This window comes from Theileria annulata, chromosome 4 (assembly GCF_000003225.4).
Source record: "Theileria annulata chromosome 4, complete sequence, *** SEQUENCING IN PROGRESS ***".
Lineage (NCBI taxonomy): Eukaryota > Apicomplexa > Aconoidasida > Piroplasmida > Theileriidae > Theileria > Theileria annulata.
Window position 1 is genome coordinate 959,428 of NC_011098.1, and position 21,498 is coordinate 980,925.

The 21,498-nt window shown below is 33.4% G+C and overlaps 8 protein-coding genes across 8 annotated transcripts, besides 10 other annotated features; 3 read left to right on the forward strand and 5 right to left on the reverse strand.

Annotated features, from left to right (window-relative positions):
- Positions 1–61: 61 nt before the first annotated feature.
- Positions 62–1,555, forward strand: TA08645 (dimethyladenosine transferase, putative; the record flags this gene model as incomplete). Its single annotated transcript, XM_948046.1, has 8 exons — positions 62–173; positions 246–449; positions 502–748; positions 793–926; positions 990–1,060; positions 1,092–1,256; positions 1,287–1,431; positions 1,500–1,555. 8 exons carry the CDS (start codon positions 62–64, stop codon positions 1,553–1,555), a joined length of 1,134 nt encoding a protein of 377 aa, XP_953139.1.
- On the reverse strand, positions 1,556–5,052 carry TA08650 (uncharacterized protein; the record flags this gene model as incomplete). The annotated part of the gene is made up of 10 exons (XM_948047.1): positions 1,556–1,772; positions 1,876–2,032; positions 2,315–2,430; positions 2,525–3,691; positions 3,732–4,177; positions 4,207–4,268; positions 4,298–4,359; positions 4,413–4,755; positions 4,820–4,917; positions 4,964–5,052. The coding sequence occupies 10 exons, from the start codon at positions 5,050–5,052 to the stop codon at positions 1,556–1,558; spliced, it is 2,757 nt and encodes a 918-aa protein (XP_953140.1).
- Positions 5,053–5,291: 239 nt separating this feature from the next.
- Positions 5,292–8,588, reverse strand: TA08655 (uncharacterized protein; the record flags this gene model as incomplete). The annotated part of the gene is made up of 1 exon (XM_948048.1): positions 5,292–8,588. One exon carries the CDS (start codon positions 8,586–8,588, stop codon positions 5,292–5,294), a length of 3,297 nt encoding a protein of 1,098 aa, XP_953141.1.
- A 411-nt stretch (positions 8,589–8,999) lies between these two features.
- Positions 9,000–11,716, reverse strand: TA08660 (uncharacterized protein; the record flags this gene model as incomplete). Its single annotated transcript, XM_948049.1, has 16 exons — positions 9,000–9,113; positions 9,142–9,255; positions 9,295–9,402; positions 9,586–9,660; positions 9,689–9,756; positions 9,827–9,900; positions 9,932–9,978; positions 10,076–10,394; positions 10,424–10,528; positions 10,559–10,811; positions 10,844–10,913; positions 10,943–11,126; positions 11,156–11,228; positions 11,258–11,422; positions 11,462–11,581; positions 11,638–11,716. The coding sequence occupies 16 exons, from the start codon at positions 11,714–11,716 to the stop codon at positions 9,000–9,002; spliced, it is 1,968 nt and encodes a 655-aa protein (XP_953142.1).
- A 691-nt stretch (positions 11,717–12,407) lies between these two features.
- On the forward strand, positions 12,408–12,749 carry TA08665 (60S ribosomal protein L44, putative; the record flags this gene model as incomplete). The annotated part of the gene is made up of 2 exons (XM_948050.1): positions 12,408–12,620; positions 12,651–12,749. The coding sequence occupies 2 exons, from the start codon at positions 12,408–12,410 to the stop codon at positions 12,747–12,749; spliced, it is 312 nt and encodes a 103-aa protein (XP_953143.1).
- Positions 12,750–13,661: 912 nt separating this feature from the next.
- Positions 13,662–13,727: a sequence feature (Signal peptide predicted for TA08670 by SignalP 2.0 HMM (Signal peptide probability 0.854, signal anchor probability 0.145) with cleavage site probability 0.276 between residues 22 and 23).
- Positions 13,662–15,496, forward strand: TA08670 (uncharacterized protein; the record flags this gene model as incomplete). The annotated part of the gene is made up of 2 exons (XM_948051.1): positions 13,662–14,090; positions 14,120–15,496. The coding sequence occupies 2 exons, from the start codon at positions 13,662–13,664 to the stop codon at positions 15,494–15,496; spliced, it is 1,806 nt and encodes a 601-aa protein (XP_953144.1).
- Positions 13,689–13,757: a sequence feature (9 probable transmembrane helices predicted for TA08670 by TMHMM2.0 at aa 10-32, 73-95, 110-132, 152-174, 194-216, 390-412, 471-493, 514-536 and 564-586).
- Positions 13,878–13,946: a sequence feature (9 probable transmembrane helices predicted for TA08670 by TMHMM2.0 at aa 10-32, 73-95, 110-132, 152-174, 194-216, 390-412, 471-493, 514-536 and 564-586).
- Positions 13,989–14,057: a sequence feature (9 probable transmembrane helices predicted for TA08670 by TMHMM2.0 at aa 10-32, 73-95, 110-132, 152-174, 194-216, 390-412, 471-493, 514-536 and 564-586).
- Positions 14,144–14,212: a sequence feature (9 probable transmembrane helices predicted for TA08670 by TMHMM2.0 at aa 10-32, 73-95, 110-132, 152-174, 194-216, 390-412, 471-493, 514-536 and 564-586).
- Positions 14,270–14,338: a sequence feature (9 probable transmembrane helices predicted for TA08670 by TMHMM2.0 at aa 10-32, 73-95, 110-132, 152-174, 194-216, 390-412, 471-493, 514-536 and 564-586).
- Positions 14,858–14,926: a sequence feature (9 probable transmembrane helices predicted for TA08670 by TMHMM2.0 at aa 10-32, 73-95, 110-132, 152-174, 194-216, 390-412, 471-493, 514-536 and 564-586).
- Positions 15,101–15,169: a sequence feature (9 probable transmembrane helices predicted for TA08670 by TMHMM2.0 at aa 10-32, 73-95, 110-132, 152-174, 194-216, 390-412, 471-493, 514-536 and 564-586).
- Positions 15,230–15,298: a sequence feature (9 probable transmembrane helices predicted for TA08670 by TMHMM2.0 at aa 10-32, 73-95, 110-132, 152-174, 194-216, 390-412, 471-493, 514-536 and 564-586).
- Positions 15,380–15,448: a sequence feature (9 probable transmembrane helices predicted for TA08670 by TMHMM2.0 at aa 10-32, 73-95, 110-132, 152-174, 194-216, 390-412, 471-493, 514-536 and 564-586).
- A 148-nt stretch (positions 15,497–15,644) lies between the features above and the next one.
- Positions 15,645–18,770, reverse strand: TA08675 (uncharacterized protein; the record flags this gene model as incomplete). The annotated part of the gene is made up of 1 exon (XM_948052.1): positions 15,645–18,770. The coding sequence occupies one exon, from the start codon at positions 18,768–18,770 to the stop codon at positions 15,645–15,647; it is 3,126 nt and encodes a 1,041-aa protein (XP_953145.1).
- A 177-nt stretch (positions 18,771–18,947) lies between these two features.
- TA08680 (uncharacterized protein) lies at positions 18,948–20,672 on the reverse strand (the record flags this gene model as incomplete). The annotated part of the gene is made up of 1 exon (XM_948053.1): positions 18,948–20,672. One exon carries the CDS (start codon positions 20,670–20,672, stop codon positions 18,948–18,950), a length of 1,725 nt encoding a protein of 574 aa, XP_953146.1.
- Positions 20,673–21,498: the final 826 nt, after the last annotated feature.

A 21,498-nucleotide genomic window follows, 5' to 3' on the forward strand; every position in this document is an offset into this window, starting at 1 on the left:
AATATAATTAATTTATTTCAAAATTTTATATTTTAAATGGAACTAATTATATGTATTATAAATGCTATTTTTGTCAAATTTAATACTGAAAAGTAACTCGACCTTCCAGATCATGGCAACAAGAAGAACAAAAACGAAATTAAAAGTAGAACCATATCGCACTTGTCCTCTTGGTACCTTAAATATAATTAAAAATTCTTTTGATAACTGTTAATAAAAATAAAAACAAAACTAATGTTGTTTAGGACCAAGGAATCTTAAAGTACATCCTGCATCAGCAGGACCAGTTTCAAGACAAAATGTTGAAACGAAGTCGTATTCCACAGCATCTGGAATGATTTTTGTAAAGAAGTATGGACAGCATATGCTAAAAAACCCGGGAGTTTTGGATAAGATCATAAAAGCTGCAGAGATTCGGCCAACAGATACGGTTTTGGAGATTGGCCCAGGTAATAAAATACTATAAATTAAATGAAATGAAATGTATATATCTGGTATTAGGTACAGGAAATTGGACTGTTAGACTAGTTACTTTGGCTAAGAAGGTGGTTGCGATTGACGTTGACTCGAGGATGATTTCTGAAGTTAAAAACAGGTGTTTCCAACTTGGATACACTAACCTGGAAGTTATTGAAGCTGACGCACTCAGAACAACTTTCCCGAGATTTGATATTTGCATGGCTAATCTTCCATTTCAAATATCCAGCCCTTTCATATTTAAGCTGTTATCGCATAGGCCATTGTTCAGGTTCGTTTATTTTTATTTTATTTTAATATTAATTTCAATTGTAGGTCTGCAATATTGGTTTTCCAGAAGGAATTTGCAGAAAGACTTCTAGCGTCAACTAACGATGACAAATACGGCAGACTGGCAATAAATACGAGGTTATTCTGCACAGTAACGAGAATTTGTAAGATTTCAGCAGGTTAGATAACAACAAATATGCCCATAAACATCAATTTTAAGTTTCAAATTACAATTTATTTAGGAAGTTTTAATCCTCCGCCAAAAGTTGACAGTATGGTTGTTAAGATAGTGCCCAGGCAACAACCTCTTGTGGTATTTTTTAAATCAAATCACTGGTTCTCAGGTAGATTTTGGGGAGTGGGACGGTATGATAAGGATTTGTTTCTCAAGAAAGAGGAGGACTTTGAGGAGTTTGTTTAAAAAGCAGTCAGTGTTATCAATTTTGGAGTCAAACTACAAATCCTGGTGTACAATAAATAATAAAGTTCCAGTATATAAGCCTTTTAAGGTATTTTGAAGTGTTAGCATTTATTTATAGGAATTTGTTATTGAAATTCTCGAAAGTTCTGGTTTAGCGGAGAGAAGGAGCATAACTGTGAGTATTGCTGAGTTTCTAAAGCTACTGCTTGCATTCAATGAAGTTGGAATTCACTTTTGCAACATTGCAAACCCTTCAACTAAAGGTAAAAAAATAAACCAGTTATTAAGTAGACAAACAAAATATTGACCATTAATTAAAATAATAAATTAGATTCAATGCCGAATTTCTTATTTGAAGATGACGTTGAGATGGACATTGATGAGTAGTCACCACTGTGCCAAGTGTACAGCCTTCCCGCAGTTGGTCTCGTTATGTACCTCGAGGCAGCGCAAGCTGCAGTAGTAGCTGTTGATGGCCTCAATTCGCCTGGTTGCACAGTTTCTGCACTTGTAGTTTGCGAAGAATCCACATATTACACAGAGGTGCCTTTGAGGCCGAGCAGGTCCAGAGGCGTAAGCGGCCCTCCAGCACGGCAAATTATTCCTAAAACCATATTAATTTAACGTTTTCTCATAATTATCTTGTAAATATAAGCTGAATGTCATGAATATATAATAAAATGTATTTGTGTGGTGTGAAAATGTACTTTTCAGCCTCAACTTCGTCGTGGTCGACGATCAAATTGATGTCCATGGGTTCCCTGTGTTTGTAAATGCTGTGAGATGACTTAGTCACAGTCTTTCCAACATATTCATCATCGGAATCCCTGTTCTTATTTCCCTTTTTAGCCATTTTCAAGTTTTCTGTTAAAATTGGTAATTTATAAGTCGACTTTTAACTGTGTTTATGTTGTTGTATTCATGGAAGGGGAATCCCCTCAAATGAACTTTTTCAAATATAGAATTTCATTGTATATTAAAATTTATATTATATGGAATTATTAGTCAAACTATATGAATATATTCAATAATGTATTCCCTCAACACCTGACATAACAAATATCATCATCTATTCCAAAGCTGAAACAATAAAATTTTAGTCAAAACATATAAAAATTAACAATATTAGTGTTTAAAATCATGTACTTGTTTGTTGTTTAAAACTACTTGATTTGCTGGCAATCATGTGTAACGTCCTTACAAACCAAGCAAATAGGGCTGTTAATAGACTCAGGGCCTTATCCCTCACCGGCTTCACATATCTAAAGGAATTAATGATTTAGAATTTCAAATTTATCTATGATGTGTGGTTAAGAATGCTTAATAAGTCGATCTAGTGTTGTGATAAAAACTTACTCATTTGCTTTCGGGCCGAGTAACTTATTTGCTGAATAGCTGAATGTGAAATAGGATACTATTAGCAGTGGAATGAGTATATAGAACTTTAGAAGAACTCTAAATGCGGCTCTTAATTCATTCCATCCCAGAACCAGTAACACAAGCCAGAACACTGGTGGTATATTCCTCCATGAACTTACTGATGTACCTGCATTCTGAACAACCTGTGCATTCTTGTACATTTCCATAAACTTTTTGGAGCATGAGTTAGTAAGCTCTATTGTAAATTGTTCCGTTAGTGGGCTACTATACTTATCACTAACTGGCCCCTCCAGTGTAGAGTAGAAATATTGGTTTTTCTTCACATAGTTTGCATCAAATGATGGTAACTTCTTAGTTTTTGTGGTTTTTAAAACTTGGAGTAATGTTAACGCATCTTCTTTGGATTCTTTGTATCTATTATTCAACTCCTGGGCTGATTGTTTGTGCCATTCTGTTGGTATCAACTCTCCCTTAAACTCTTGGTAATTGAAGAACTTATCAAATCTTTCCAAGAGTAGTTGTTCAAGATTATTCTGCAACTCCTCAAAGTTACTCTGGGTTGCCTTTAGTAGCAATACAAGTGACAATTGCTCAAATTCGGTTCTAGTTGCACCCTTCACTAATCCTACGTAACTTGTTGTCAGTTGATCTACGCAGTTTTTATGTGTTTCGTCAAACAGTTCGTCAAAGTAATCCCAGAATTGATCCTCATTTAATGAACGATCCATCATGTTATTCTTTACTAGTGCAAAACATGAATTGCACATGGAATCTAACTGCTGCTTCAGAAGTTCTAAATGTCTTGATCTCAAAACCTCAAACTCTGATGAAACTAACAGGTTCAGATGATCTTTCAGAGGCTGATACTCAAACTCAAATTCAAATGACACTGTACTTTTAAATGTAACTTTGAATGAACTCAAATGATGACTCAACTTTTCGGTCTGTTTCTTTTGTAACTCTTCGCACTTCTTACTAAAATTCGGCCACACTGTATATGGTCTTGCATTTGATACTTTAAGTTCTTTTCCACTTGAATTTACAGAAAACTCCTTATCCAGTAGAGATGATGATTCAACTGCTAGTTTCTTTACATAATCGCCCAATGCTGATTCAAAAAAGGGTTGGAACTTCCGGCATACTCTAAAATTTTAATGAACACCAATACACTATCTAAACTTACTGTTCTAATAATTCCTTCCCTACTTTCTTTGATACTACTGGATCATATCTAGATGCCTGTGAAAAATATTGATTCTCAACTTTCTTTAATAGGCCCATTAAATATTCACTAAAATCCTTCTCTTTTAGTTCTGGCAACGCGTTCGTTAATGACTCTAGTATCATTGTTTTTATTTCTGAACATCTATAACTTGAAAGCATCTCCTTCTGCGTGGGTATGTCCAAGTGGTTCTGTTCTATGATTGTCTTCCATACATTTTTCGAGTACACAAAGAATCCATCTGATGGCACTCTTCTTGAATATTCTCTAGGTTTAAGGCTATTCCATGTCTTTTTAACCTCCTTGACGTCCATCTCGAACGATTCCGACTGTGTGACTGCATTTGATAGCCCGAAAACTCTGATTTCAAACAACGATTCAACTCCCAAATTTTCAAATCGAGCAGGCTAAAATCTAATTTTAATTTTAATTTTACCTTTGATATCTCGTTCCAAATACTGCTCATATAATTGTTTAACACATAGTCTTTCACCACATCTAAATTGATTTAAAACAAAAAAACTTACTCAATGGAGATAGACTTGGTGACCAGTCCCGAACACAGAAAAACAAAACCGTTTTATAGTTTCTAACAAATTTTATTATTTTAGTTTACTAATATTAATAATTTATTTAACTTACTCTTCATTATTTGTATCAACTAGTTCCAAGTTAGCCTCTACTACAGTCTTTAAAAGTCCATAGTTTGAACCTGTAAGGTTTCCCATTGAATTATACCATATATTTACTATTACTACATCTGATAAGGCTAGACAGAACAATGACGATCTATGTTCAAATGTTAGTCTCCCTTCTCCTCTTTCTCTCGAATCTGTTCCTTCTGAATCAAATACTACTGTAGCATTCATGCTAGTATCTTTAGATAATACTAATGATCCCCAAATTCCTTTTGTTGTTTGAGAATGTCCTTTCGATGCGTCCATCGTCTGGAAACTAGCATTGAAAAGGCTATTGAGAAGATGGCCTGAATTTTCATTAGCTTGTTATTTTATAAATTATAATAATCAATAGATGTGTAGAATCATTACTTTTCCCGCTACTTTGTGATCCCAAAATTGTGACAACATTGAACTTGAATCCAAAATCTTCGAATCCTGACTTTTTTAAAAAATCGTTAAATCCAGGGCTAAAAACATTTATTAAAATCTGGTTTTAATTTAATTTCTACTTACTTTATCTCGCATTGATAGTTGCTGAACTCTACTGGTGTCACTGATACTGTATCACTGTCTTTATTTGGAAGGTGATTTGAAGATTCCATTATCAAGTCTTATAAATCTGTTAGAAATACATTAATTGAGGGGTTTGAGGTTAAATTTTGGTGGATTTTTAAAAATATCTTATAATTTGAGACACCACACTTGACACAATTTTACACAGGTGATTTGACATTATTATTGTACAAGAACATTTAATATATACTATTCATACCCTTCACTAATAGATTTGTTTTAAAATTTTGTCTAGTGTGTATATATAAATTGAAATTTAAATTACGATTTATGTTACATTAAATGATTTACTCGTAGGTAGTTGCTGAAGCATTGCAACAGTGATGGGTTCATACAGCTGAACTGGTTGTAGTTTATTGTACAAGAATGGATTTGTTGGTTTTTGATACTTTAAATACTCACTTGTATCATTTGAATATTTTACATTTGGATGATTACCCATGGTTGGGTAATCTGTAGCTTGACTGTAATTGTTAACTTTAGGATTCATTGGTATGGAATAGGTGCACCCTCCGTACCAATTATGGCTTTGAACTGCTTCCCTCATTAGTTTATCATGTTTCGTTTCAACCCAATTTGGTATCATTGCTTCTCCGTAATTTAAACCTGGTGGAGAATTAACTGTTTCAGTTTTACTCCTTAAATTAGCCCTTCCAGAAACGCCTAAGTTTCTTGTGAAAACACGAGAATTCAAGCTATTGGTTTGGCTTCTTCCAGTTCTAGGCTGGTACGATTTTTGGTCTCCAGACAATACTGGCTTAATTTTAATTTCAAGCAAATTACTATTCGTACCTTTTACCATACCTTTATTGTTTTTCAGTCTTGTACTATTCTCATTAACTTCATTGTAATTCAAATTATTTGTGTTGTCTCGATTGGTTCTTGCAGTATTTGAGTTGAAGAACTTATTGTTGAGATTTGTGAGTGTAATTAGGTCAGTTTTCATCCGCTCGAATTTCATTTGTTGCTCCTTGGCCTTTTCTCGTCCATGGTTTACTAACACCATCCAGGCATCAGCAGGTAACAAGAATCCGTAAAGACTATTTGCCCATTTGGTAGAATAAGATTTGTTTGCAGTTGAAGGGAAGAGTAGTGTGTTTTTAGGGAGTTTGGATGAATGGTAGAACAGAACTTCTGATGTTTGATTTAGTTTTGGGAGTCTAAGTCTCCTTAGCTGAGAAAGTTTCCGGTTAATGCCTTCCACAACTTCCTCAACTCCATGCCCTCCTCGTCTGGTCGGCCTGTCGTATAAAAGGGTGAGCAGGAGTGTGTAAGTGAAAGCTCCGTGAACCACAACTTCATCATCCCTAACATTGGCGTTAGATTTAGATTGGCGATAAGTTTGTTCCAAGTTTAATGGCTTGAAAAGGCATTCTATTGATACAGTTTTCAAGTTACTTGATGAAATAACCAAATAGTTAACCATCCCGTGTGTAGCGTCAAGGGTAAGTTGAACATCAGATAAACTGCTCAGACTATCAACTTCAACTGTGGGAAGATACTTTACTTTCGTCATTTGGTTCATCATGTTTGGATCTTTATACACTGAATCTGAACATTCAAATGAATTTAGTTTTCCTGTTGGTTCTGAAAATGGCCAGAACCCCTTCATCATACTGCCCTTCACTGGTCCTGACCTGCTTGATCCTCCAACAACTGTTTGTAGGTTTGAAGCGTCAAAGAACACGTTTAATTTACATGTTGATCCAATTGATTGGAAAATACACTTTAGGTCATTACATGTTACTAGTCCGTTGTGTTGGAAATCTGATGGAACCAATGCCTCGTCATATCCCTCTCCTTCATATCCTGACAAATCATCAACCTGTACTGAGTGTCCAGAGAAGAAAAAAACTGAGAAATCGTTTGGACTGCTTGAAAAATTAAGCCATTTCAGTGATCTGAATATATTTCCTCTGGTTGGTAACATATCCACAGGCGTTGGAACAACTACTGAATCCAGACAAATATTGTCGTTTAGTGTCAAGTGTTTGACGTTTCTCTCCACTAAATGCCTTCCAAACATTGAGACTTTCTTTGTTGGGTATATGTTCCGCTCCGTCACACTCTTATTAATTCTGGTTAAATCTAAACCAAAACCGTTTTCTGAAATTAAAGAATTATTGAATTGCGATAAGTTCCTTGTATATGCTGGGCTAGGTCTTGAGTCTAGCAATAAAATAACATTTTTAGGATCAAAGTTGAACCTTTTTACCAGCACCTGTGCAAACACAAATGCGTCATTGCAGCAGCCTCTCAGCTGTGCGTCTGGGTTCCCTAAATAGTTGCATCCAACCACCACTGCTCTTTTCACTGACGATGATTGAAACCTATCCATTGGAGCATAAACTCTTGTAATATACCCGGTGTTGAACCCTTTTTGTTTATTAGTAGCGTCAGGGACTTCAGCTCCATTAACCTGAAACTCATCAAACCCACTCTTTCCTGATTCATGAACTGGTTTCGAACTTTCAACTTTCCCTTTATTTGAGTTGTATAGTGTATAATCGAGTTCATCTTTTTTTTCCTCTTCATACTCAAGAGTTTGTGCCTTAACTGGTTCTGCACTCAGGTCAACTGGTACTTCAAATTGATTTTTAGATACATAAGTTTCATAATTTCGAGAGTCATCCCCAGATGAAGCTTCAAAATCATCAGAGAATTCAGTTTCTTCAGACCCTTTAACTTCCAGGTTACTTATATTGGCAGACAACTGAGCTTGATTATGGTCCACCTCAAACCTGTTTAAACTAGTATAGGTTAAATTTGTTGAATCTTCAGGATATGAAGTACTGAGAGATTGTAACCCATTTGGTCTAAGCCTTGACTCGAATGCATTTGTAAAATTAGATATCGGTTCTAAATTATCCAATGATGAGGTCTCTATGCTCAATCTCCTTGAACTCGAGTTCAGGTAATTTTCATTTTCATTTTCCTTTTCTAAATTATTAGCTGGAGCAAATTCTGTACTTTCATTGTGAGCTGTATTATTTTGAAAGTGTTTTATATTGTTAAAAAGCTTGTACATCTCATAGGTTACCTTATTTAGTCTAACCGTTGAAAGCCTTGATTTGGCTGTATTTAGTCTTAGGTCTTGGTATTCTGACTCATTTCCAGCCCCTTCTTCATAATCATTGTTTTTATTCTTTAATAATGTTGATTCGGCATTTTCTCTGTGTTTAGGCGTTACGACTGTGAACTGATGTGACACACCACCTCCGGGTTTTACCATCAAACCTTTATCCAAATATTTCAGTGTATTTTTGGTCAAAAGCCTAGCTGTTGACCTTGAAACACTTTCATGAATTAATTTTTCCAAGTTTGGAAGACAATCATGACCTGAGTCTAACTTGTTATCATTGGACCCGTATGTACTATCGTGAAATTGAAATTTATTATCAAATTTTAAGCATCTATTCGATAAATCTTGATAATTAACTTTATCATTTGCTGGAAATGAATTAAAGTTTTTTTTGTTAGATTCGACGTTTTCAGATGCACATTGAGCCAAACCAGAGTCAGTGTTCGACACATTACTCATATACAGATCCGTAAGGTTAGACATTAATTTTTGTAATGTCAAATAATATTTATAAGATGAAAAAAGGGTTAAGTAAGTATATTGGCACCATCGAGCTAATGGGCCATAGACAATGTGATATAATATGCATTTTGGTGTGACGGTTTCTATTTTAAATATTATGGTTTATATTAAATATAAATCCAACTACTGCATTTCTTCCTTAATATTCAAGGGTTTGACAATGAAAACTCAAAGTATTTATATTTTACATGTAACGACATTGATTTTGAATGATTATTTTAAGAATCACATATACACATCTTTTGAAATATTTTATTTTAAAATAGAAAAATTATAATTTGTAAAAATAATAATTTTTTATTTGTTTTTTTCTTATAATTACATTCCTCTCTGCACAACATTCTCCTTCCATTTGTTCTCTTATTATATGTTTCATTTAACATAAATAGACTTTAAAGCCTTTTCACAATCTTCGGTTCTTTTTTGGTAATGTTTTATTATTTTTTCAATTATTCTCTCCATTCCTTTGAGGGTTTCCTCAGTTTTCTACAATTTATTATTATTAATCCAGTACCTTTACTAGTTCTGAACTCTTCTCTATTAGAATATTGCTACTCTTGTTTGTTTCCTCTATTTTCCTGTTAAATGTGTACTTGCTCTCTAGTTTCTCAAGTTCTCCGAGTATTTTCTGTAGTTTTATCACATTTCGTATAAATATTTAACTTACTCTAGCATTTGTTTCAAGTTCTTTATTCTCTTTTTCAATTTCATTTGACATTCTTATTAGTATAGCTTTGTATTTCTCTTCATCTCTTTTTCTCCTTTCAGCTTGTTCCTAAAATCATTCCATTTCAACTATTTTATCTTTCATTACTTGACATAGCTTTTTAATAAGAATTTTAGCTTCTTCACATTCCTGTTTAAACTCTTTTTTGAACTTATTGACCATTTGGATCCATTTATGCTGTCTGTACTTCTTTATGCTTTCCTGTGTATTTAATGTATAAATTCATCTAACCATCAAAGGTTCATTGTATTTTTCAGTATACATTGAACTGGTATCGAACCTGTTGATGTATTCATCTCCAGAAATCTAAATTTATTTAACTCGCAGTTGATACTCTTACTTCACTTGACATTGCTAAACTTGATTTATCACTACTGCGTAAAGTTGAAGGAGTACTCTCACCTAAATTAGATTTTTCTTTGGTTTATATTATATGATATAATCTAGAATATTAATTTTAGTTAATACATACAACACTCTTGTGATTCATAGAACGACTTTTCAGTATCATTTGAGCCTATAACTGTAGGAAATATCTTACTGTCCCTAAAATAAATCTTTAATGCCATTTATTTACTTTGAAATTTCTATTGTCTTTGGGATTTCACATTTCATTGCACTTTCCTAAATATACATTAATACTTATATACTAACTGTATATACAAATATCAATATACTTGTATAATTAAGATAATATATATCCACAGATAGTTTAACAAACCAATGAAATCTTATTGAATGGTTCAATCCAGCTACCTCTGATATCTATATTTTCTACAAATGATTCCTGTGTAAACAAATCCTTGTCAACAAGGTTGTCATGGTCATCCACTATGTCAGGATCTTGGGTTACTTTTATTTTGTTATACTGATCCTTGGCCATGTTCAGTAATTCAACAATTTCACGATCATCTGAATTACTGCTAAACAATATTTCTTCAGTTTCATCACGTATTTCTATAATCTCCTCAGTCTTCATTTCTGTTCCACATCCTTTAGGCTCTAGTTCATTATTTTCCCCCAACACATTGATGATTTTCCTAGAGCTTATTTATAAACAAAACCTAACTTGGCCATTGTTCTCATTTCTCTTGATATCTCAGACATTATTCTTATTTTTATAACCATTTTGTTGTTGGTAACACGCTTAACCATATTACTTATTTGTTCACTCCTATAACAACATTAGTAATTCCTATAATACCATAGCGATGTAACGTCGAAGTTAAAAGAAACTATTTGGATAGAAAATGTTATATTTGATTCATCAATTTTAAAATCGTTTATATGATAGTTTGGGACTTCAATTTTGTTACAGCTTCCATCAGTAGAGTCAATCTGTTCAAATTTATTGTAAAAACTCACATGAATTCTTATAGATGAATAGGAAAAATACAATTCCTTTATTTTGTAATTTGATATTTGTAACTGGTTTGTTTCTAGCAATTCAATTATCCCTTAAAAATCATTAATTTAACATTACTAATACCATCACATGGAAAGTATCCATTTGCTGGAGAAATAAATTTACGCTTGATTAAAAGGTTATTGCATTTAAACTACAAAACATTGCATAATTAACAAGTACTTCAAAGTTTTTTGACTCTATTGCGCTTATTTCTTTAATTAAATTCTTGAAAGTTCTTGACGCTTTAATATCGTTAATGTCTATTCTCCTAAGCCCTCTCCAGTACAACTCTAGTAGAGATATCTTTTCTTCATAATCAATTGATAATTTTAATTTCGTAAAGGTTGATTTAACTTCTTCTAAACTAAATCATTTTTAAAATTTGATTATTACTATTTCGTGAAAAACATCCTCTCCAACTCTATCCTCTCTACCTTCTTCAACGAGTCCAGAATGTTAAACATGACTAATTATTAATTATTTATAATAACATACGAGAGAATATATTTCTATTAAGAAATGAGTATCCAAACTCAAGTCTGTAGACATCTACATTCTTGATTTCAACAACGTGTTTGTGTTTTATCCACTTAATAAACCCATCAGTAAATTCAAGTACATTCTCAAATTTGATTGACGGTATTATAGTTTGAATATAATCTGTAAATTATTTTATTATATATTATAACTTATACATACAAACGATATCTCTTGTGGCGAATATGAGCTCCTCAGAACCATTAAAATGTGTAAAATTATCAACACAATTTACAAATAATTCAAATGCAATTTGTAGTTCAGACGACTTATAAGACGTATCTAAGTAATATTGACAAATTTTATCTCGATTTATAATTATTTATGGAAAAACTAACTGGATTTATTCAGGAAACTCTCAACTTTCACAAGAATACTCTCGCAGGAATTAGTAAATAAATCATTAGAATAACTCATAATTGGTTTGTAAACAAATTATATAATGAATATTGTGGGAGATTGTTAATTAGAGTTGAAAAATATTATACCTCACAGAAGAAAATTAAGTAATTAATATGTGTAACTATGAATAACGAATGTAGAATGTACAAAATAGTAAATATCTGATATAATGATATAATATATAAGTTTCAAATATATTTAGTGGTAAAATAGTGGAAATTATTGAATGGAATTAAATATTATGAAGAATTTATGAATAATATAGGATGATTACAGTTATATTACACAATAACTCAATTAACTCAAAATATCTAGAAAAAGAAAAACAAAGAACATATATCATCTAATAATTAAAATTTGTGTAGTATAATTGATGTTAATTTATAAATGTGTTTGTGATTCTAATGGGGATTCCAGATTAAGATATTTTTACAACTTATTAATTTGTTTTTATATATAATTTATTATTTTATATATATTTTTATTATTTTTATAATAGAAGGTGAGTTATTATAACAATATTTACTAATATCTATTTATTAATATATTCAGTTGTTATAATTTATCCAACTCATTTTTATTTATATTATTTATTAGATAAATCTATTCTTAAGACTATTTCAAAATCATTATTTAATTTCATTATTATCAATGAAACTAATTGATTAGCTTTGAGGAACTTTATTTTTATTCAGCTTATCGAAAAATGGTTAATGTTCCAAAGACTAGAAAAACTCTCTGTACTGGAAAGTGCAAGAAACACCAACTGCATAAGGTCTCACAATACAAGAAAGGAAAGGACAGTGTCCATGTCCAGGGTAAGAGGCGTTATGATATGAAACAAAAGGGCTTCGGAGGTCAGACAAAACCAATTTTCCGTAAAAAAGCAAAAACCACAAAGAAAATTGTTCTAAAACTTGTATGATTTTCTGGTAATTTAATATTTTAGGAATGTACCGTATGTAAGAAGAAGCATTTTGCGAAACTTAAGAGGTGCAAGAACTTCGAACTAGGTGGTGACAAGAAGACCAAAGGCGCATCATATTAAGTCAAAATCACAATAATGTAACCCATTGAAGCTAATTTGGTTTTCAAATAAATTAACTATACAATATATATTTCTATGTTACATTATAAATCTTCGTAATGATGACTATATGGGATAGTCATTAGATTAGTGCGATAGAGCATTCTCATCGTTGTATGCCTTAGAATATTGGAGTTTGAGTTATAAAGCTTGTGTAAGTTAGGAACGATCTTAGGATTGGCTGCAAAAGCAACATAATAGTATCTTCCATACCAAAAAACACCAACCCTGGGTTTATTGATTCTAAATTAATTAAATTGTTAAAATGAAGTCGAACCTATGAGTTGTATATCTAAGTCCGAGATCCTGAGTGTTCAAAACGAGACCATGATATGTATTTGCTAGTTTAGATATATGAGAAACTATAGTAGAAATTTCATCCCGGTTAGCAAGTTTTGAAAATAACAGAAATGATTCATATAATACCATAAGAATACAAAATATAACACTGATGAGTTAAATGTGTAAGAATATATGAGTGGAATAAAGGATTCCAAAAATCATGTTTTAAATTACAGATTAAAATATTATAAAATTTTAAAAAGAAAAATAATTTAATGGGAAATCAAACAATTTATTTATATTCAATTCCAATATTCATAGTATAGTGTTAAGTTTAACCAAAATATTTATAATTCATTTTAAAAATTAATTTTATTTGTTAAATATCATATATTTATATTAATATACTTTTATTTTACAATTTTTGATTTTCTAGATCACATGTTTACTACTTTCTAGAATTAAAACTCTTTTTTCCATTTTAAGCTTATTGATAAGCTTAATTTTGTATAATAATGGACTAATAGTGTTTTTGTTTTATCGCATAAACTAAATGGATGTGCTAAAGCCAGTTCACATAATTTCTCAAACATGGCTTACACCTTATTGTTAAAGGTACTCCTACTACTGACACATCTTGTTACCCTTCTGCTCGGAGCCCTAATTCTGGAGCTGATTCTATTTTTTAGAAAAAATAATGAAAAACAGATTCTTTTATCAACTCTATCAACGACCTCGTTCTTCAACTCACTCCAGGATGAGGACCTAATTTCATTTCGGAGCCACTTTTTGAGCTCATGGCAAAGGTTCGGAACTATTGTATTCGCATCAACATGTTTCTGCTCAATAGGATTCATATCCACATTATGTACATTACATTTCGCAGAAGATGCGGGTGACTCGAACTTCTTAAAATCCTTTTGGACCTTTGACGCATTGTTATGCTCATTTATACTATTTTTCGTAATCCCACTAGGGCTGTCAAACAAGTACGTGTCAATGAAGAAGAGCCTTCAACTAGTAAGTTACACTTAATTTATTATTTTCAGAGCCAGAAGATTCTAAGACCAATGGCCTTCATGCTGATATGGATAGCAGTAGGCGTAGTTTTCGGGAACTTAGTGCTACACGACATGTTTGGATTTATGGAAAACAACAAAGTAGGGTTCACATTCACGTGCATCTATTACATGTGCGGGTTCGGACTGTTCTTCGTGGCACTGTTGGTGGGATTCTCAGGAATTTATTTCCCATACCTACTGTACATTATAAAGAGAGATGTCTCATCAGTTAGACAACTAGAAAGACTAATCTCAGACTGTAATAAGGCTAAAAGAGACCTTAAGCTAAAAATGATAGAAAACAACGTATATTTCTCAGAAGATGAGTCTGAAGAAGAAGATGACATGGTTAATATAGACCCAGAATCACCAACAAGAAGTAAACAAAGGTTGGATGAAAATACACCTCACTCCTCTAGAGAAGGTAACCAATTGCTAACGTCATACCTACCAGCTGAAATGTGTGTTAACTTAGATCCTCAAGAGTTTGGAAACCGTTCAGTTCCAACTTCCAGAGTGGAATCATTTTTTGGTAAACTAAGATCAATGAAACTAAGAGTGTCCAGCACACTATATAGATTAAAATACTCTAAACATATAAGACAGCCTCCATCAGATCTACAAATCACACTAGACTCAGGTTTTAACATGTGGCTAATGATGAACCAACTTAAGAACGATATTGAGTACCTGAATATGCTTAAAAGAGAAAAGAAAGCATCCTCTAAGCTTTCTGGTAAAATTTTCATAATCATTAAAGCCGTCGTTGCCTCTGGATGTATGATCAACTGTTATAAAATTTGCAAAAGAGGCATTTTGATGCTTTTTAGCAACTATAGCAGTAAACTGACGAGAATCGAGAACCAGAAGATAATAACCAAAGTCTATTACGTCTTCATGAGGGATGAAATCGTCTCTTCAATCATTAACGAAGTTCTGGAAAACGTGCAATTACCAACAGCCTTTGACTTCTTGATCTCGAGGGCTAATTCAATCTTCCTTGCATGTGTCATGATATCTTCTGTAGGATACTTTCTAGATTTCGCCAGAGTTATGCTTAAAACCAAGTACCTGCAAAAGACTAAACTCCTTTCAGATAATACACTCGGCCTTGCATTCGCCTGCTTCATGGTACTCACATTCCCTTCCCAGTTCTTCCTGGTAGTTCCATTCCTTCCCAAACAACTCAAGCTTACTTTACTCGATTATCTGTTCCAAAATGATATTTTCGTTTGGTTTGGGCTGAGGTACCGATTTGACATTATTGTCTTGGCCACCATTCTATTAACTTTTGTTGGCGTGGTTTGTCTCCACTACTCTCGCTCCTTTAACAAATTCAACTATCAAGTTGGCTGTAACATTTAATCTGTAATATAATTAAATTCATTTTTACTCTTATTTATTAATTTTTATAATATAGATTGATTTAGTAGAACCCCGTGTAATACACTGAAACATATATACAAGTATGTATATACACTTAGTATATATAGAACACTAGTATAAAAGATTACTAACAAATCTCACGAAATAGGTCAAGAAGAGTTTTATTAGAATACTTGTGTGAGTTACGTCTTACAGAACTAACGATTTTCTCAATATATGCATCCATGTGTTTCTCGTTAGGCTCACTCAAGTCCCTGGGCCTAGACTGAACCACACAGGAAAGAATCGTCAAAAGCCTATGAAGAATTGAAGGGTCTTCAGTCGAATCCAGAGTCTTTAAAACGTTCTCAAATCTTGAAACGAATGGCATGTACTGTGCGATCCTACCATCTCTAACAAGTAGAGCAAGCGCCCTGTAATATAAATGTGAAATTTGATAAATTAAGTGTAGATAAACATACCCTGAGGCTGCCGAAAGTGTTTTTAATGAAATCCCAGGAGAAACGAAAAGAAGCATGATGTTAATATCGTGGACGTTGATGTCGTAAACCTTGTCAGGGGGAGTGTTTTCTATTTGGGTTTTTATTTTCATGTAAAAATGGCCGTGGACAACGTCGTCTCCTGCACAAAGGTTACACCAGCCCTCAAGGCCTGCAGTTCTCAGCATTTCATTTTCTGAAAACACTAGGTTTGAGAACTTGTCCCATCCATTCAGAGCAAAGACTCTTTTCCTAATATCGTCATTGATGGAAAGCAGGTTCGTAAGTGCCAAACAGGACTCGAACTGAAATAGTTCATTTTCGTCTTCCAAAACATTAATTAGTGGCTGGATTGAGTCGTGTGCGTCGTTAAAACTGAGGTTTGCAGGGTCCATTGAAATTATTAGGTGTGCAATAGACTGTACAATGAGTTTGTAACGGTTCATTTTTCTAAAATTTGCAGCTTTAGAACCCTGTTTAAGCTGGTATTTACTGGAATTCGCTACGTTTATTAAAATACGCATTGCACCTAGTGTCTGCAAATATCTTCGATGATTCACATTCAATGCCAAATAATGGAGTGATTCTACAATAAGAGACTTTGACGTTTCAGACGTTACTTTATTGAATATTGTACAAAGCTGATTTGGAATTGCTGAATTTGAAATTGTGAAGATAATACTCCTTGCCATGTTTGCAGACTCGTCATTCCCCTCAAAATAATTCCCGTTTACTGTAACCTTTGCTTCTTCCGGCAATTTTTCCTGCAACGTTTTAAGTTGATCCAGCTGTTCTCTATCATACTTTAACAAATCCAAATCCTCTGTAAAACTTGTTCTATCCTTATTTCCTCTCAATAAATTACATATCGTTTGGAGAAAATAGTGTAACAGGTATTCCGAATTGTTACAATATTCAAACGCCGATGGAAGGAATGATAGATCAGTTTTCTTAAATTCCTCGTGTAAGCTTGCAAATGAGGCACCCTGTAACAATATCTCAAGGTCAAGCTTGTGTTTAATGTTGTATAATATACACCTTGGCACCTGTTTAAAAATGTTAAAAACACTTAAAACTTCGTCCTTAACTTGTGAAGAGTGTAAACTAAGTTTACAAAACATCAAAATTCTTGTTTGTACAAACCAGTCCAAACCTTCAAGTTTCTTTTTAGGTTCTTTTGTTTCAACTAGTTTGTTATTTAAATCCAAATTCGTTTCATTATCAACTGTTTCTATGAAATTTACAAATTCTGGTGAATTTAAAAGTTCAATAAAACTTTGTCCATCCTCTACATAGTCTAGAATTTCTTGTCTGAACTCCACAGTGTCAACGCAGTTTAGTAAAAGCTCAAATGCCAGTTTCCTAATTTTCTTACAATTCTCATTAAAGTATACAGTAATAACGTGGTAAAGAAGTCTAGTTGTTACAAGATAGCTTTTGAACAGAGTCTTATTTGCAAGGAACAGAGAGTTTAATACCACGTACCAGCATGTGCTGAAAGTTACAAATTTCTTAGCGTTATCTGAAAATTCAGTATGTACATATGGCTCAAGTGCAATGTTAATAGTATTAACGAAAGCTTCTGTGGATACTTCGTATGGATCAAACTTCATTGTGAATACTGATATTAAACAGGACTTAAGTTGCTGTTGGTAATCAAATGTTTCATCGTCACACAACGAAAATAGGTTTTCAAGCAACTTTAGCAGAATTGAATTAAACTTAGAGCTCTGGTGTTTAACTTCACTTTTGGATTTACTCTCCTTTGAAAAATATAAAAGGATTGAAGTGAGCAAAAGCTCCAAATCAACAATCTCCTTATCCAAAAGCACCAATAAAACTTCAAGCGAATCTACTCGTTTTATAAGCGGACAACACTTAACAATATTAGATAGAACTGATGTGTACAATGTGTTTTCATGAACCTTTTGAGACTTAAGTTTTATCAGTTTCATTACGTATGAAGTTAATGAGTCTTCCTCGAATTCTGATAGAAATTGTTCTCTAAGCTCGAAAACGCTTTCCTCTTCACATTTATACAAAATATGGTACAGACATGACCAGACTGAACATAAGTGTTCGTCGACTTGGTCAGACTCAAGTTTATTTTTACAAAACTGAACAAGGGATTTTACGGATTCTGACAATAACAACTTCCTGCATGGTATTAGTTGAAGCCTTTGAATGTTGATATTAATATTATTTCCTGAACATATGTCCTCCACTAGGTGTTTTGGGTCATTTACGTTATCTACGGTCTGGTTAGTTTTTATCAAAGATTGCTTTATCTGATCTAGAAGATCCAAATGAGGCTGACGTATTTTCTTATATACATTCAAGTTACTGTTAACTATTTTTTGGCAATTTTGAATGTACGTTAGTGCCGTGTTATAGTCAGTGTGTGTAATGTGATAGTGAGCCACATGATAGTTAGATTTATAGTTCTGGTCATCTAGAACCAGTGAAATTTTGAAAAATCTTAGTGAATCTTGTTTTTGGCCTAGCGAATTATGACAGATTCCCAGGTTACAGCATATCTTTGAGAGGAATATTCTGATGTCAGGATCCTGGATTTTATTTTTTTGTTCCCCAACTACATTTTCCAGTTCTTCTACATTAATTTCGTTTGTTTTCAACTTAAAACACTCTTTTAATATTTTATAGTACAATTCTGATGCTTTTTTATACTCTGATTCCGAGAACAACTTATTGCCTTCCAACTTTATAGATTCCAGTCGATCGAGGTCATAAATAGCAATCGAGTTGGAATCCATATCTAAAGTCTATTTATGATCACACATTATATATTTGAGTAATTTACAAGTAATAAAATGTAACCCAATAGATGTAAAAAAATTAAATATTCCATTAATTAATCTTCGTCATTTTAGATTGAAAAATAACAGATTAATTTTTAAAACATTTTTATAAAATAATTTTGATTTTTGTTTTTATTCACCTGTCACAAGTGGATTTTCTGATTCAACCAGTTGTTTGAGATCTTCAATAATTTGTTCCTGCTGTACTTCGGCGGTTTCTTCAGCGTCTTCTGGAATTGGAGTAAATTGGCCGGTCCTGACAGACTCTGACGGCTTGAGTGTCTTCATGTCATAGACCAGGTACTTCTTGAGTCTGATTGCGAGCTGAATGATGTGGCATATGGTTCCTAGACTCATTCCCTCCAGGAATGGAAGGTTGTGGTCCTGCATTGTCCTGCTCATGCCATAAATGCTTCCCGGGAAATACTCGTTTCCATGTTCGTCCTTGTAGTTCTTGATGAACTGGAAGAACTGTTCCCACATTTCAGAGGGGTAGACATCTCTGAGATCATTTCTGTCCACCCAGTTGACAAACCATGATGGTTCTTCAACCAGGTAAATAAAAGTCTCGTTCAGAGATCCGTTTGAGACAACGTTGAAGATGTCAGGCTTCATCTTGCATATGCCCATAATGTGCTCCGGGGGAATCTCTTCAGTGTTGAACTCAATGAACCTTCCTCTCACGTTGAAGTAGATGGGCATGATTTGGTCCTTGTAGAGGGATACTAGAGTCTGCTTCAAGTAGTTGACTGCCTTTTCAAACTCGGAGTCTTTGAGTGGTGGGAGTGGGAAAAGTTCAGTTTTGTTGTTCCTCTTCTTCCTGGCAGGTCTGTTTTTGAAATATTTTAGAGGCTTGCAGAACTTGCTGTACCCGAAGGGGTGGTAGTCATACAGGTTCATTGGGATTCTGCTGGGGTCTAGGTTGAAATTGTTTGTAATGAAATCAGATGAGCCAAGTAAATCTCCTGACATATAATCGTTGTTAAAACCCACATTCCTGAAACCCATTCCCAAGTTTGGGTTACCGAACACGTTTGCATTTGCCAGCATATGTGAGTTTAGTAATTGGTTATTTAAGATTTGCCTATTAAGCAATTGGTTATTTATAAGTTGGTTCCTCAGCAGTTGGGTGTTCAAGTTGTTTCCCAAGCTGTTAACATTTCCTAGGTTAATCCCACTATTTAAAAGTTGAGGGTTCAAAAGGTTATTGTTTAGCATTCCGTGTCCTTGGATAATGTTGTATCCTGAGCTTCCTACCAATGAATTGTTCATCATTCCATGTCCATGGCAAACTCCCGTTGGAATGCTTGTTCTGTTCGTTGACTTTTCAGATGCACGTGAGCTGCTTAGCCTTGTTTCATATCCCTCTTCTAGAATTTTCGAGAGCATTGAGTTCATGTTTGGCGCCTTAACGCCAATGTTAAGATTACTTTGCACATTTTGACCTCCATCACCTTGGTTGTTTGATGCCGGTTTTGACTCCCATTCCGACTTCAATTGTGCAAAGAATTCAGACTGATTTGAGGTTAGCCCTGTGTTGGATGATTTTGTGAGTGACTTTGACAAGTATCCTCCTCCAAAATCTGACCAGTTAATGTTTGTGATGTTTCTGGTGTTTGACTGATTTTGGGTTTCTCCAACACCTTGGCTTCTACCTACTTGTGGAAATTCCAGTGTGTTTTTGCTGTTGAATGACTCGATTAATGAATTATAATCGAAATCATTCTCCGGCTTGAATTTAGTATTCAGAGATGTACTCACCTTTGAATCTTGGCCCTCAACATTGGGGGTCCATGAATTTACAGAGCCGGATTGATTAGTAAAATAACTTTGGTAGAAAGAATCATTAACATCCATTGATTAGAGCTTATATTACAGATTCCAAAGGGAAAGTGTGTTTAAAAATTATTGAGCTTACATTAGAGAATCGATACACAGATGGCAAACTCACGAGTTTGCTAATTGACAATTAAACAACTTAAAAATTATAAAGACTACATCAACTATTTTTGAATTATTTCTACATTGGGGGTTAATTAACATCTATTGATTTTTTGATGTTACAACATTTAAATCTAAAGATCAAAACTCAAGTGTGAAGGTATACATTTATATTGTGATTGTACACTTTTTGTAAGACAATCAATTGAAACGACGGCTACTGACACTATTATTCGTTTTAAAGTACTTTTGGATCACAGATGTTTGACTGCATTAAAAAATACGTTATGCTTTCGCATACATATTGTCGACAGAAATAGCAACAAAGAGATTTTGAACGGACTTAATTCACCAAATTAAAAAATATTAGAATACACGACAAGCTATCTAATATTTTTAATGTTTAGCCACTTGAATCCGCTATAACATACCATTAATTGCACTCTGCAACCAGTTGCTTGGAATACGGTGGGGTGATGCGTTAAAAAAACATCGTTGTTTTTGCTTTTACCTTAATTCCAGACCTCACTCTTATCCTCTAACTGTTCATCAACTCCAGTTTAACAAATTAACCGACTTTAATTTAAAAACAATCACCATTTCCTCCCGTTTACTAACGTTTTTTTCTAATCCAACATCCGAACATTTTCTTTCAATTTCTCTTATTTTCTTATTTAATTTGTTTGGAGGTGTTAGATTCCAACTTCTTATCATTTTATTCACATTCTTCCTCCTCTTTTGA